This window comes from Portunus trituberculatus, chromosome 37, assembly GCF_017591435.1.
Source record: "Portunus trituberculatus isolate SZX2019 chromosome 37, ASM1759143v1, whole genome shotgun sequence".
Classification (NCBI taxonomy): domain Eukaryota; kingdom Metazoa; phylum Arthropoda; class Malacostraca; order Decapoda; family Portunidae; genus Portunus; species Portunus trituberculatus.
Window position 1 is genome coordinate 5,874,187 of NC_059291.1, and position 16,711 is coordinate 5,890,897.

The window sequence follows — 16,711 nt, forward strand, 5'->3', positions numbered from 1 at the left end:
AAAATTACTAATGGTCTAGGCCACGTCACTAAAGCTGGCCAAATATTGAAGGAAAAAAGACATCCACATACTCACTTGTCTATGAAATGTTAGTTCCGAGTTTGTAGTTTTGTGGCATTGGTATCTTTCCATTAAAGGATCAAATCGCTTCATAGTGTTGTGGGGAGCGTTCTGTTATTAGTGCTTTTAATTCAACTCCCTTCAGTACCATGACGCACTTCCACATTCATTCTGCTTACTATTTCATTTTTTACCGTTTCAGAAACTCATGTGGGTATCAAAATAGTGACGATTCTGACCATTAATCCTCTGACCTCCACAGACCCTTTGTAACATTAATGAAATAGTCTAATCGTACACAAATCTCAAGATAAAAATGTGTCCCGGTATTGAAGAGGCTAATGGTTGCGTTGCGTCTGTTTGAGTGTTCGGCTTAGTGGGAGAAAAGACAAGGAAGGGGAATTACACAGCATCTCTCACCTCTCCCTTTGTTATGCTCTTGCTTCCCTCCTTCCCTCATTCATTTCAGCCCTCTTACCCTTCTTCCTTCCCTTGCTTTCTTCCTTTCTTCCCTGCCTGGCCTCGGCACCTTCATCACCACCTAGCTTCTCATCTCCGCTGACCCCTCAGGATATCAGTGTTTATTTGGGATGATGCAATTACTTTAGAATTTTATGTCAGTGGAGATGGCGTCAGTCTGGCTTTCACATCATCACCAGCCTGGGCGATGGTGGTGCCCGCGCGGAGCCTTGAACTAAGAGAGGAAAGAGGTGCAGCATTCACAACAGCGGGAAAACATGTTAGACGTTTTAGATCAATTAGGAACAAGAAAGATACTATATAAAGAACAAAAAAGACGTTGGGAAATTCTAAGGGAGAGAAATACATATACTAAAACGGTAAAAATTCCAAAGACAGAAATGAAATGATAAGGTAGGATATGTTGCCATTATTCCTGACCTGCAGTGAAGCCAGGTGAGCAACACTGCAACACTCGGCCAACCTGCAACACAACACCGACCCACGCTACAGCTGCTTCCCTCTCACCCACCATGAATACTGCCTTTCCTGCCACATAACATCCCTCCCCGATTACCTCACCACCACCTGCACTTCAAAGCACCATCCATCACAGTGTCAGCAGCGGCAGGCAAAGTGAATCACGGAAGCAACACTGCGGCCATTGTTAGGATACGATCTTGATATTGTCTTTGTTGGTTTCGTGTGCTGATCCTGTAGCATGGACTCAGAGCAAACCTTAATGAAGAGACGGCTGCACAGGCTCCCTACGTGCTTCGGCAATGTCTCTGCGCCATGCAAAGGTTCATGGAAAAACTAACGGACGCGGATGACTGGAGGCAGTAATTGGAAGGAGTCGTGTAAGTGCGTTTGTGTTGTGAAGCTGGTTTCGTACAGTGAACCACTCTGCTCTCTCACCATGACTGTTTTCAAAGGCCGGAAAGTAATTAGCAGGGTTCTCAAGACTGTTTCTCCTAATGACAATGTAGAAATCTTGTTAATATATCGCTAGAAAAGCAACAAAATATCGTTAAAAAGCCGTATTACTTTAACTATAGCCTTTCGAATTTTGTGGATGTCCGGTGCATTGAGTGTTTCAGAATATGGTTCCTGTATTCTGAGTTTTCTATTATTTCTTCCCTGATGAAGCCAAGGGTCGTTAGATCACCGGTACCTTGGCACGCCGGGTGACGGCACCAATGAACTAGCCTTTATGCGCCACCCTTACCGCCAACACTGGTGCAGAATTCCTGGACTTGCAGCACAGGTAATGTAGTTTTTGTCCTAACACACAGATGGCGCCACGTCCGAGAGCCACGTGAAAAGGCGATAGCGAGAGGAAAAGAACCCAGTTGATGATGTCCACTGATGATCTCACTCTTCAAGGCTTGTGGTGCTTTTTTTCAAGGGCGTAAAAAAAATGCTCACTTAAATTGCAAGAGAGAGAGAGAGAGAGAGAGAGAGAGAGAGAGAGAGAGAGAGTATAGTTTTTAAAGTGCGTTGATGCTTACTGGATAGTTCATTACTTCCCCTCGGAAACCTGGAGAGCGTGGCGCCAGCTATGATGCTACAACACAAAACGTATTACAGACAAACGAAATTTCGAAAAATCTTGAAAAGTAACTCATGCTGGAATGGTAGACAACCACCTTGAGCTTCACCTTCAAAGTACGGCTGCCTTATTTGGATTCGAGATACAGTTTTGCAGGGATTCATCACAAAAAAATAATCATAAGGGGGAACCGTTATTGTATCCCTTTCTCTGCAACTGACATGATAATCCGTCTCTAATGGAAGTAACTGTTTGCTCTTCCCGCACGCCAAGGTAGCGGGAAGTTGATGCTTTTTGAAAATACGAATTTGAATATGAGATGCGAAAGTTTATTAATAGTCAAGTTTTGAAGAGGAAGGAAGCTGCAAAGAAGTATCTCCCGCATATGTATGTGATAAGCGAGGGAAAAACTTACATGTGATCCTCCTGGAAGTTGAAAATGAAGCTGTGATGGAGGAATGAGTGAGTGAGACGGGTGGCTGGTAGGTGGACGGGGGCTCCTGTTCCACCACGCCACTATTTCTATTTATTACATTAAAAAATTACCTTCACTCAAACACAGTGTGCATGGACGTCCCTCATTTAGATCAGGGAGATGAGGTTCAAGTTGTGCTGCTGCCCGACTTCCCTGTTTCCCGCGGTGCAGCCTTGAGAGGAACAGACACGTGATCGCATTTGTCATTCAAGTCATCTGCTGACACCCCGTTAGTCGCGACACTGTGCCACCTCTGCTAAAAGATGTGCACCAACTTCGATCTTCCATCTCCTGTGTGATCTCTCCCTGACCTGCTTTAAGAGTTCCACCTTATAAATGTGAAGCGTAAGGAATAAAACGATGAATAGATGACAAACCAATAGAGGAACAAAGGGCAAAGACTAACAAAGATCAACCTGGGTAAGAAGGCAAACCAAACTAAAGACACCGACCAAATTAAGAAGCAAAGGAGGAAGTGGACAGAACAGATAACAGATGGATCATACTGTGCTGTGCTACAGGATGAGCCCCAATAAATCCGTACCAAATGAACATGGATAAAGAAAATGGAAAAAAGAAAAAAAAACACCTCCCAACCTATCAGTGACACTACACATAGGAAGCTATTCAAACACAACAGACAGGCATATATACACAGACGTACAGAATTTCTTTCATCTGGAAACAATGTAACACCAATTAATGCTGCTGTTAGAGGGAAACTCGTCAGGATGATTAGTTTGGGTCTTTTTACTCTCTTCCCTTCCCTTTGTGTGTTGTTGCTGCAGGTAATACTGATGACCAGGCGATGATCTTCAGGAATTAGCCCCTTCACTACTGGAACGCATTTCTACCCTGAGTTTTGGGTGTGATCAGACGATTTTATTTATATTAGAAGTCTGTGGAGGTTAGAAGATTAATGATCAGAGTCATCACTATTCTAATCCCCCACATGAGTTGCTGAAGTTGTATAAAATCACCAAACAGTACGCAGAATGAATATGGAAACATGTCATGGTACTGAAGAGGTTAACGCAATGACAAAACTAAAAGAGACACAAAAGAACACTCAACGTGAATCAAATATCTATGCTAGAGTGAATTATTTGCGCAAAACATAAAGCTGGTAGAGAGCAAGTACTTCCCCCACTCGTCACGCACGCCACTCTCGCCTTCAAAGTGGTAAAGGGTAAGTGGTGATACAAGCTTGAGGGAAAAATGACATCTCCAACCTTTTCATCATTAGCCACTTAGTCTCTAGTACTGAATCGATGGCAAAGCAGTACGAGCGAGCAACGGGGAAACAAGTGCAACTATCCTGTAACCACCCACTTAATTCTTTCCTTCAATTCACATGTAGGTCTCAGGCCCGTATTCAGAAACGCTTTGCTCTCTCACCACGACTGTTTTCAAATGCCGCAGAGATGATTAGCGGGGTTTTCAAGAGTGCCCCACCAGTTTATAATGTAGAAATCTTGTCATTCTACCTCTAAAACCGTGAAAACACCTTAACCCTTTCAAAACTGTGACACATTTTTACCTTGAGATTTGTATAAGATTAGACCATTTTATTGACATTTGGAAGGGTCTATGGAGGTCAGAAGATTAATGGCCACAATCTTCACTATTTTAATCCCACCCCCCGCGCATAAGTTTCTGAAGCTGTATAAAATCACTGAATAGCAAGCAGAATGAATATGGAAACGTGTCATGGTACTCAAGGGGTTAAGAACTCGTGTAAATTTAGATAAAGCCTTTTGAAATAGTGGTGGCGAAGCACAAAAGTGTTTGAGAATGCGAGCCATAGTGTCGTGATAGTCGAGGCAGTACAGGCTTGTCATAGATACAGAATCCCTCAAAAAGCAGGCGATAAGAAATGTTTGGAAATAGAGCCACCAGGAAGATTTTTTGTGGGTTTGTGTGTGATAAGATTCAGACGTCACGATTTTACGCAACACAAGACTAGCGGTGATGTGAATTTGCGAGTTTCGTCTTGTATTTGTTTCAGTAGTAAGACTATTTTACTTTTTTTTTTCTTTTTGCAGCGAGAGAGAGAGAGAGAGAGAGAGAGAGAGAGAGAGAGAGAGAGAGAGAGAGAGAGAGAGAGGGAAAGGGGGTCGTTCTCATAAGCTTTCTCCTACTTCAAGTTTGATTTGCTGACGAAAGATCTCACAAAGAATTCCCAGCAGGAGGTAATTAACACGCAGTCCGACAAAGAACTCACCTAGAAAATAGAAAAAATACTCACCTGCGGAGAATTAAGCCAAATTTCGACAAAAAAAAAAACTATCAGAATTCCTTTTGTCTAAAACCCGGAAACCTTGAATGACGGCGAGCAATTACACACACACACACACACACACACACACACACACACACACACACACACACACACACACACACACACACACACACACACACTTTTTTGAGAACTGAAGTGCTTAGAGTTTCTACATACACAGAAAATGTTGGCAAATATATAACAAGTAAAAAAAAGGAAACGTATACTGAAACACTTAGGCGCTGTAGTTGAAGTTACACTGGTTTTTAAGAGTGGTTTTACAGTTCTAGTGACAGATTAGTGACATTTCTACATTGCTGATAAGAGAAACACTCATGTAAAGGCACTTAATCGTCTCGGTGGCCTTTATAAATAGTCGTAATGATAAAGTAAAGTGTTTCGGAATAAAAAATGATATCAATTAAGTTCCCACGTAAGACACACTTCCCTATGCTACCTTCTCTCGCTTTCTGCCAAACTAAACACCTTGAACCAAACAGACACGATGCTCTATATGCTTTCAAGACATTCTATACTCATTTCTCACAACCACTCGCGTAAGGCAGCATCGGGAGGAGTTTTTGAGGGACACCTTCGAGCAGCGGCGCCGGACAGCAATGACAAACTCTTAGGGGCAGAGCAGCAGAAGTTGGTTGGCAGACCATGCATCACACAGACGTGGAAGCATTAGCCGACTCGCCGGGGAAGTGAAGTTACACATCCCTAGTCAAGAGGTGACTGGCGAGGAGGTTGTAATTATGAAGCCCTTCCAGCCTCTTGCCCTTCAATTACGAGAACTTAGCATGACTGACTCCTCACAGCCACAAGCTCTTGGAGAACCTTATGTCGCTCAGGTTTTCATGGTAACTTACTTTAGTGATACCACTTTCTTCTTCAGGAGTTATTTTCAAGACATTTCTTCTCTATTTTTCTTCTCTCTCCTTTGTCACGCAGGGTTAGTTTGTGAACGTGCATGAATGTGGCACTGACAGGCGCGTCACGTGAGTAGCGATGAGGTAGCAGGAATGTGCATAACTGTAAAACACGTCATTAGTTTCTTTTAAACACGGCAATGCGAGACATAACGGCAAGTCCTTCCCTGTAATTACACGAGAAACTCCTTGAGGCGATGGTCCTCGTCTGTAGCTTGTTCTATAATGCCACGAAGTTCTCAGCACCTCATGAATATCCAATAAAGTCATCGATGCGCACTACTTAATTCAGCCAGTTCGTCTCTCCTACAGGCTGGTGTTCGTGGCCCGTCGGTCCCTCCTTCGTCCACGCACCAGTGAATGTGACGGTGAGCGAAGGGTCCCATGCGTTCCTCCCCTGTAGAGTGGCCAACCTCGGAGACAGATCGGTAAGTAGCCACCACAGTGCTTTGAGAGGAGAAGGCCGTGTAGTGAAAAGCGTAAAGGATGGGTGATATAGTAGTAGTAGTAGTAGTAGTAGTAGTAGTAGTAGTAGTAGTAGTAGTAGTAGTAGTAGTAGTAGTAGTAGTAGTAGTAGTAGTAGTGTTGACATTCATTACTGTGAGACAAGACATGAACAAACAGCACGTGGCCTTCCTGCTCCACCACTGTAAAAGAGGAACCACACCAGGCTTCTTCAAGAACAAGACAAAGAAGAAGAAATATTGCGTAGCGCTGACGAAAAAAGTCCATCTTTCCTCCACTTTAATGGACCCTAATACCCTTCAATAACAACTCCAAAGCGGGACACCACAAAAAAGCCCAGCCACTTCAGCGTCTAGGTGTGAATGAAACCTTATCCTCTTTTATTCTCTTTGAAGCGATGCCTTTTCCTGACATTATTAGAACGAGACGCCCTTTGACTTCCTCCAACCACGGAATTCATTTTAGGAGCAGGAGTTGAGGTAAGAGAAGCGACAGTAGTAGTAGTAGTAGTAGTAGTAGTAGTAGTAGTAGTAGTAGTAGTAGTAGTAGTAGTAGTAGTAGTAGTGGTGGTGGTGGTGGCAGGTACCTATGTGTAGGGGGAGAGGTGGAATCATTGAGTTAGTGGTTGCGTCAGGGCGAGCCAACTATAAACTTTAAGGCACTGTCGTTATATTAACTCCAGAAATCTCAAGGTGAAGGGAGACACAGACAGATAGCCAAACTGCACAAGTCTAGACACATTACATGACCACCAAAAGAACGAATATAACAACGTCCATCACGATTTTTTTTCACCTTTATTTTCGTATATGTTGACAAGTTCGTGATGATTTTTTGAAATATACCTTTATTTATTCTTTCATTTATTTTGTTTATTTCTACACATTTGCTTGTTTATTCAATTGTTTATTTTACGTTTTATTTTTATTCATTTGTTTGGCCTTTTCTTTTTCTTTGTGCGTTTTCCTTCAGTCCCATTGCAGTCGTTTCTTGTGTGACGGGTGTATTAGCAGCGGACTGGATGCGCGGTGTAAGGCAAGGCAGTGCAGGGATGGAGGAAGGCACGCAGATCATTCCCCAAACTTAGCGAGAAATTTATGCAAACGAAGGATGATGACTTTTTTTTTCCTGCTTCTCCTTGCGGCTTATTCTTGCCTCGGCCAATCTTACATGCTCTTATTCCTATCTTTCGGCCTTCTCTTTTCGTCGGTCTTACTTTTTTGTTGGTGTTTTATGCGCACCAATAGGGCTGCATTTGCTTTTTCTTCCAGCGCAGAGTGAAAGACAAGACTTCACCGCGGAGTTGATTCTACTGAACGAGGAGAAGACAGGCAAATAACCCATCTCTCTCTCTCTCTCTCTCTCTCTCTCTCTCTCTCTCTTACACACATACTGGCAATTTTGATTCCACCTTCCTCTAGCGACTGGCACTCACGGGTTCTCATGTTGCAGGTGACGTGGCTGCGGCGGCGGAGGCTACACATCATCACGGCGGGGCTCCTCACCTACTCCCCGGACGACCGATATAGGGTGAGTGGCGGGGCGCGGGCAATGCGGCAAGGGCAGGAAGGGAGGTGGTAAGTAAAGAAATGGTACTGAGGTCTATTTTCTGAAACGTTTTTGCTCCGCGCCTGTACACTGCATTTCAAAAGGTTTTCGTTGGTGTGGTTTTGTTTTTGATAGACTAACTAAATTTCTACATTATTAACCCCATCATTACTGGAACGCATTCCTATCATGAGCTTTTGGTGTGATTACTAATTAAACGATTTTATTGATATTAGGAAGGGTCCATGGAGGTCAGAAGATTAATGGCCAGAGTCATCACTATTTTAATCTCCACATAAGTTTCTGAAGCTGTATAAAATCACCAAACAGCAAGCAAAAATTAATATGGAAAAGTGTCATGGTACTGAAGAGTTTTAACATGAGAAGCACTCTTGAGAACCCAGCTTATTATTTCTGTTACCTTTGAAAATTGTGTTGATGAGAAAGCCTGAACACAGAGGGACGAAGATGAGCAACAGTAAACTATATTGGAAAATACAGAAGGGGAGTTTCCTACTATTACATTCTTTACTGACTTCCTTTCATCTCCTACGCTTCAATATTCGTGGATGTGCTAAAAATAAACGTCTCTCTCTCTCTCTCTCTCTCTCTCTCTCTAGTTCTGTTTAATAAGGAAAAGGGAATATTTCATGCACTTCATCCATTTACTGAGTTCTGAGTTGAGAATAAGCATTTTTCTTTCCCTTTTTTGTTTGGCAAGAAGAAAGGAAGGCGCTTCAAAGAGAGACTCAATAGAAACACTGTTAGTAACAATAAAGTAAAAAGACTGGAATTCACCTCTCAGGAGAGAAAAAGGGCAAAGAGTTTAGAGAGAGAAAGAGATACCCAGATTTTGGAATTAAAAAGTTAATCTAGACTAGTAACTCACACTGCGTCCCGGGGTGTCATTTGGCGATTATAACCTTTCCCCTTTCGGACGTGTGGGACGGGCGGATGCTACGTGGCGAGTGAACAATGAATGGTGATCGCCGGTGAAGAGTGAATTTTACTAGTGGGGACTGTACGGATCGACAGAGGGTATTCTTTTTTTTTTCTGGCGAGTTAGAATGCATGAAATAAAAAGAAAACACTTCTCAGATTTTCACTCGTTTTTATTTCAGGAAGGACACAGACGCGGTATATATCACAGATGGCTTTCAAATTAAACTTAAACCTCCATCAAAAGGCAAAATAAAGTAATCAGCAGAAATCCTGAAGCTGTTGAAAAGTGGAGGGGAAAATCGCAATTCGGGCATAACAGCGGGGGAGAGCTGGTCACTGTCGTAATTAGAGGCGGGAGTGGCGGGATGACAGGCGCTCGCGAGACATCACACAGGGGAAGCAGAGGAGAGGGGGAGAAAATCATGAAAAAAGTTAAGCGTGCGATTGGCTCGTTGTCTTTCCACGTCACGCGCATTACGTCAAATAACACTAGTGGATAAGAATGAAACTGTGTGCTAGGCGTCATCACAGTCACAGTTACAGTCACGAATACCACTGCAAACATTTTATCCGTCCGTGAAAACAATAGGAGCTTGATGGTCGGCCCGCACGCCCCGCTCTCATCGGATCAAACTGCTGGAACACTGCGAAATTCTATACTGCATTCTTTTTAATCTTCCACTTTTCTCTTAGTCACGGATATAAAAATTATGTTACTGCGAAAATAAAATAAAGGGCTTACATCGAAATGTCATGACTAGGCACGAAAAATTAAATAAAAATAATAATAATAATAATAAAATAAACTCGGTTAGATTTTTTTTATTATTTTTTCAGACTTGTTTTTTGAGCCTTACTTGTTTTGCTTCCTTTAGGCATTTTGCGCATTTTGTGGCTTCTCTTATACCATATGTTCGTTCTTACATCTGAAGATCATTTCTTTATTTCCTTTTCCTTTAGATAAAAGAGGGCAGGGATCGACAGGATAATAACAGGCAGAACGAGACCCCGTGCGTGGCCTGCTCTGATCTCCGCCTTTCTTACGAATTTGCATGATCATCTCCGCGAGTTTCTGTTTGATGTCAGAAGACCGCTTTTGTGACACAGGCTAAAGGTTACTACACGAAAAGAAAAGGAGGAGGAGGAGGATGAAAAGAAGAAGGTAGTAGTAGTAGTAGTAGTAGTAGTAGTAGTAGTAGTAGTAGTAGTAGTAGTAGTAGTGATAATGACGACGGTAAAAATAACAATATTAATAACAATGATGATGATAGTGTGTAGCAATAATAAAAATAATAATAATAATAATAATAATAATAATAATAATAATAATAATAATAATAATAGTAATAATAATAATAATAATAATAATAATAATAACAACAACAACAACAACAACTATTACTGCAACAGCAGCAGCCTCAGCAGAAGATAACGCCATGAGGCCCATGATGATGTGTGTGAAGACCTCGGGGCCTGAGCGAGTCAGTGCGTGTGTCAACAAACAGTAAGGGTTCGCTCAGGCCAGATTTGCATATGTCAATCTACGAAGCGACACAATTCATGCGGGAAATGGATGGAGCATAGCGGGCACCAATGCGAAATCCTACCAGAAAATTTCTTAACACGGTAAATCAAGGGGATAATAGAAAAAATATACTAATATACTATACCTAAGGAAAATTATTATGATTCTTAGTTGTCGTAAGTATGGAGAGTCAGTGATGAGAAATATGGATCCCACTAAGGTACAACTGCTTCACTTGCTACAGAACATTCATTTGAAACCATGTGTTTTAAACACAGCCACGCACTGTACTCAATATATGTATAAAACTACGAGTATTTCTTGACATAGAAGGGGCTCCAGCCAAAGGTTACAAAATGGTTCAAAATGCATGTACAGTATAAAAAAAATACTCTCTAATATGAAAGTCCATAAAGAAAAAGGACAAAAGATCAACTAAAATTAGGGTAATGTCTTGCAACCTCCCTCTTTAAAGAATCTAAGTCATAAATAGGGGAAAATAAATGCAGGGAGTGCCAGAGTTACATGAAAAAGGGATGAAAGGTTTAAAGTAATGACTAACTTTAACACCAGAGTTGCAGTAGGGAGTTGGGAAAAATATGCATGAGAGAAAGCAGACAGTCTCATGCCCAATGGCTGACCACTACAGTGTGCCAAGCCACAAACTGCATCCCTTGTCTCTTTAGATAACAAATGTTGTACAAAATCATAAAAAAAAATTATGAACATCTTTGTGCCACAATGAATTTATTTCTATCTAGCATCTCAAAATAAACAAAACTAGTTACTATCACACACACACACACACACACACACACACACACACACATACCGGAGAGAGAGAGAGAGAGAGAGAGAGAGAGAGAGAGAGAGAGAGAGAGAGAGAGAGAGAGAGAGAGAGAGAGAGAGAGAGAGAGAGAGAGAGAGAGAGAGCAATATATAAAATACTTTCACTACAGTTTCATTCAGCATTAATTTATAAAGCAGATTTCTACACCCCCCCAGGATGTACTTTCCACAGAGCACCAGTCTCTGTTCCTGATAACCCCTAACACACCTACTCCCTCCCTCACATAGCAATGTCTCCTTCCCTTCCACCTAACTCTTAATATTAAACTCTGCCATAACAAACACTTCCATCCCCTTCCTGTCTTCAGTGAACTAACAATCTCTTTCTTTCTCCCTTTCTTAGTAACATTTGGCACTTTCCTCCACAGGTGCTACATCCGCCAGACACAGATGAGTGGACACTACACATCAAACGCACCCGGCCAGGTGATGCAGGCTGGTACGAGTGTCAGGTGAATTCTGACCCTAAGATCACTACACCTGTGCTTCTTGTTGTCAGAGGTGAGTGTGCTTATTAGATAATGTGTTTGTGTGGGCATGCAGAAGAACACACTACAAACACCTTTCATGTTTACACCAGCTCAGTGTTCATGAATGTGAGAAACAGTTCCATCTCATGGGTGAGGCAAGCAACAGTATTCATTAGGTCTCAACAAAGCAAGGATGTTGGATGTGTAACACCTCAGTCTGACTCACAACACCCGAGACTCAAGCCTTGCAACATCTCATTGGAGCAAACCTTACATCAAGATTTGCAGTTTATTTTATTACTTTACATTCATTACTTCCTGACATATTTATTCATATATTCATCACGTCTTTTTTTTTTCCTTTCTCTGAAGATAAAAGTAATCTTACATACACACACACACACACACACACACACTATATAAATGACATGCCAGAGGGAGTGAACAGTTACATAAATCTGTTTGCGGACGATGCGAAACTGCAGTTATAAAGCAAAAAGAGGATTGTGAAATACTGCAGGAAGACCTAAATAAGATCTGGAAATGGAGTAAGAAGTGGGAGATGGAATTGAATGTGGACAACAGCCATGTCATGGAAATGGGAAGGAGTGAAAGACGACCAGTGGGAATCTATAAGATGGGAGATGGAATAAAACTGAAGAAAGTAAAAAAAGGAAAAGGACTTGGGAGTGACGATGGAAGAAAACAATCAACCACTAAGCCATATAGATAGAATTTTCAAAGAGACATAATTTGCTAAGGAATATTGGAATAGCATTTCCATGGACAAAGAAATGATGAAGAAAATGATAAGTACTATAATAAGACCCAGATTGGAATATGCAGAAGTTGTGTGGACCCCCCATAAAAAGAAACACATAAGGAAGTTGGAGAGACTACAAAAAAATGGCTACAAGAATGGTTCCAGAACTTGAAGGGATGACATATGAGGAGAGACTAAAAGCTATGGATCTACCAACCTTGGAACAGAGAAGAAAGAGAGAGGATCTGATACAAGTTTATAAATTGATGAATGGAATTAATCAAGTGGATAATGAGAAACTGATCCTGAGAGAGGAATATGACATTCAAAGCACAAGATCACATAGTAAAAATTTGAGGAAGGGAAGATGTCTGAGAGATGTTAAAAAATATATTTTCCCGCAAAGACGTGTTGAGATGTGGAACAGTTTGAGTGAAGAAGTGGTGTCACCAATGAGTATACATAGTTTCAAAGAAAAGTTGGATAAGTATAGATACGGAGACAGGGCCACACAAGCGTAAAGCTTAGACCCTGTAAAACTACAACTAGGTAAAATACAACTAGGTATATACACACACACACATACACAAACAAACACACACACACACACACACACACACACACACACACACATACGTAAATGAGCATACAATGGCCTTACCTAATCGTAGAAAAATCCTATACATTTTCTACAATGTGTAACTGCTGTGAGTGCTGCATTAGTAAAGTTTTTTTCTTCTTTTTACAGATAAAAGTTTGGACGATCCTTTCCACATGCCAGAGGTGGAGAGTGAAAGTAACAGTGAGTATCGAGTGACAGGCTTATCCATCCCAAGAGGGAAATAATGTAAATCTGGCACACTTACTTATCCTCCACACTAAATATGTTACTAATACTGAGCTACATAACTGAACACCACCATATCTGTACTCACATGAGGTGTCACTGTGGTAGGTACACAGGTACGTATTGAGGGTGCAGGAGAGCGATACATCCAGCAAGGAAGCATTTTGGCTGTGACCTGTACCGCCGATCATCCAGGTGGCAGGGGTCCACAGGCAGTGGTGTGGTACCGCGGTGCTGCCAGACTGGATTATGACGCTCCCAGGGGTGGAATTGCGCTGCAGGCAAGTAGCAGTGTTGTGTACTTATTATGTTGATGTGGAGCATGATGGTGAATGGTGGTGACAGAGAATGTAGTGAGTGTGGCAGTGTAGAAGAGTGAAGGTGGTGGTGAGAAGATGGGATTGAAAGCAAAAAAGAAGAAGCTTCAAATTACAATCATATTTCTAAAAAAGATAATGTGTATGATGCACATGACATAGAATCTACTATATGAAATGCACCATCACATGCTGGAGAAAATAAATGGATTAACCTTCACACCTCTTTCAGATGGAATAATTTCTAGCAATTAACTGTTTGTGCCATGTGTTCAAAGAGCAATTGCATAATAACAAACAACTAACTTTGTCACTTCTGACTCTCACAGCTTGTCAATCAGAAAAAAATGTGAGGAACTTCTTTTTGTCCTCCACACAGGAAAGAAGAAACGAAAAACAAGAATGATGTGAAAACATTCTATCCTATGATAAAAGCAAGATTGGAGAGAAGTTATTATTATACTTTTCTCAGTTGTATGTATATAAAAAAAAAGTGGCAGACTGTTTAGAAAGTAAATGTCTCCTTTCAGACAGAAAAAAATCCAACAACCACTGTGAGTCGACTGAGACTGTCTGCCGTCACGCCAAGGGACTCTGGGCGCTACACCTGCCGGCCAGACACGGGAGGTTTTGCATCTGTGTTGGTCCACGTCCAGTCAGGTTAGTGAGAGCAAGACAGTAAACTCTAGACCCTTTCTCCAAGCAACAATAGATGCAAAGAAAAATAAGCCAACACATCTGACAGTACAGAGTTAAAGGAAATGTCAGGGCCAGGAATTTTAACCCCTCCTTCACCCTCACCTCCCTGTACCCTCCTATTGCTTGGTGGCAATAGGAAATTTTTCTTTCTTATGGTCATGTTAAACTTAAAACATTTTGGTTTTGAACTTAAGTTTTACTAATTGCAGAAGCAACAATAGTGTGACCACAACTAGTTAAAGTGCTTGTACTACATAGGATTTGGACACTGTGATTGTCACACTGAGAATTTGAACATACTTTAGAATGATGTCTTTATGATTGCCCACGTATGTACCTCGTTTGTCATCCTGAAGGTTATTATAGATTTAAGGAGCGTCACATGTATTCAAGTTTTCTTGTCGGGAATGAACACGAAATATAACACTAAAATCATGAATATCTCAACATAAGGCATAAAAAATAACTACATAAAAATTATGTCCAGAAGTTTTGCATGCAAAACATCTGGACCAATGTGACATCATCTCCTTAACCTTTGAACATGTGGTTATATTTGTTACCCAAGAACACAGGGGCAGTGACAGCCAGATCACCACAGTTTACTTTTCCCAGTTTCTTAGGATTTCCACTTCTCAACCAGTCCAAGGAAAGGTTCAACAAAGGGGGTGAGGTGTATGCAGACTGACCCAGCCAGGATTCAAACCAGGGTTTGGGATTAGTACCCAGGTGCACTAAACATTATACCAGGGAGGTGTCACTAGCAAAATAATAAAAAGTATAGATTCCCACGTGGATCCCAAATTGGCGGAAGAGAGCACATTCCTAGGCCAAGCCTACAGTGTGGGCAGCCCAGAGATGCAAGTGACAGTTGAAGATTACTCAAGGGCGGCAAATATCCATGCCCTTCCACATGCTTATATCTCTACATAAAAAACCTTGTGTGACATGTGCTTGCTGGGAATTGTGTGCCTGAAGCTATAGGGAACTAGGATCAATATTATTTTGAGCCCTGAGTGCAAATTAACACCATAAGAAAAACAAAAGTGAGCAAACTTGTCGCCATCTCTCTCTCGACACCAGTTCCTTTTACCTGGTGAGTGTGTGTAAATGGCGACAATTAGTCAAAAGTGTCATTGCCACCAAATGAGGATGACACGTGTCTCCTAGTAGGCAGGCTGCAGGATAGACCCCAAGGGTAAAATTCCTGTCTCAGGTCATAAGGGTTCCTGGCAGGTGTAAATTACATGTTATCACCTCATTTCCCATCTTCTCTGCTCAAAGGCCATGAGGGGAATGTTTGGTTAGGCCTAAACTCACAACAACAATAATGATAATAGAAAGCCATCCCTTGATGTAGTTCCCAAATTGAAAATGCGAATATCTGAGAAAGTCATATCTACCTCTAATTTTCTTGCATAAACTCCTTCAAGTAATTGGTAATCTTTCAGAACATCTATGGCATGCTGCCAATATTTTTAAACTGTTGAAAACTGAGAATTCATCTTTCTCTTTCTATCTAATCTCCAGACCAACCCCGTGCTGCAGTGCAGCAGAGTGGCCACAACACTGCTTCATCCCACACCACCCCACTGCTGCTACTGCTGCTGCTGCTTGCCACCTCTCTCACCTGCCTCCTCCCATCCTTCAGCCTTGATGACTGCTGGTGATCTTTGCCCTTTTAATCCAAAACTCAAATTGTCAGTTTAATGTTCTTTTGTGTGTATGACTGTAGATACTATTTTTGTAAATACCTCGAAGATTTACAAAATACAATGTATTTTAATTTCATGGGTGCTTCAGTCACTTCCTACATAGCTGTAAGTCTTGTGACCACACTGCAATGTTTTATTAAAGGAATGTTTTATATATATATATATATATATATATATATATATATATATATATATATATATATATATATATATATATATATATATATATAAAACTTGCCTTGTTTAGTCACATATTCAGTTAGTCTCTTCTCTCTTAACTGAAGGTCAATAAGACCAATAATTAATTTTCATGAATGTAAATCACATCACTCATCAAGAAAGGGATGAAGGATACAGCATTACTCTGGCATCTATTCTATGGAGTCTGTTGGAACTCAACAAATTGAATTCTGCTATCTAAAATAATCTATATATTACAACAATTTATGTAACAAACTTGAATCCTGCTTGCCAAGGTTGAACGCTAAAGGAATGTTTTTATCCAATATACTTTTAATGATCATAATTTCAATGGGAAGGAACACCAAAATCAAGAAAGATCTATAAGAGAAGTATAGATGCTGCAGACACCCTAAATGAGAGAGAGAGAGAGAGAGAGAGAGAGAGAGAGAGAGAGAGAGAGAGAGAGAGAGAGAGAGAGAGAGAGAGAGAGAGAGAGAGAGAGAGAGAGAGAGAGAGAGAGAGAGAGAGAGACCTAAATATGCAGGAATTAAACATACAAACACCATACACTGAAGACTCCTTTACCACAGCTGCCCTCTAAAGAGACATAAGAAAATGAAATGCAAGTA

General features: G+C 41.1%; 1 protein-coding gene across 1 annotated transcript in view; it reads left to right on the forward strand.

Annotated features, from left to right (window-relative positions):
- LOC123514005 (basement membrane-specific heparan sulfate proteoglycan core protein-like) overlaps nucleotides 1–15,970 on the forward strand; it is a 53,863-nt gene extending 37,893 nt beyond the window's left edge. The window contains exons 2-8 of the mRNA XM_045271548.1: nucleotides 6,072–6,187; nucleotides 7,677–7,754; nucleotides 11,457–11,589; nucleotides 13,070–13,123; nucleotides 13,277–13,449; nucleotides 14,016–14,145; nucleotides 15,715–15,970. Coding sequence (XP_045127483.1) covers nucleotides 6,072–6,187; nucleotides 7,677–7,754; nucleotides 11,457–11,589; nucleotides 13,070–13,123; nucleotides 13,277–13,449; nucleotides 14,016–14,145; nucleotides 15,715–15,854 — 824 coding nt within the window. The 3' untranslated portion in view covers nucleotides 15,855–15,970. The remainder of the gene's footprint in view (nucleotides 1–6,071; nucleotides 6,188–7,676; nucleotides 7,755–11,456; nucleotides 11,590–13,069; nucleotides 13,124–13,276; nucleotides 13,450–14,015; nucleotides 14,146–15,714) is intronic.
- Nucleotides 15,971–16,711: the final 741 nt, after the last annotated feature.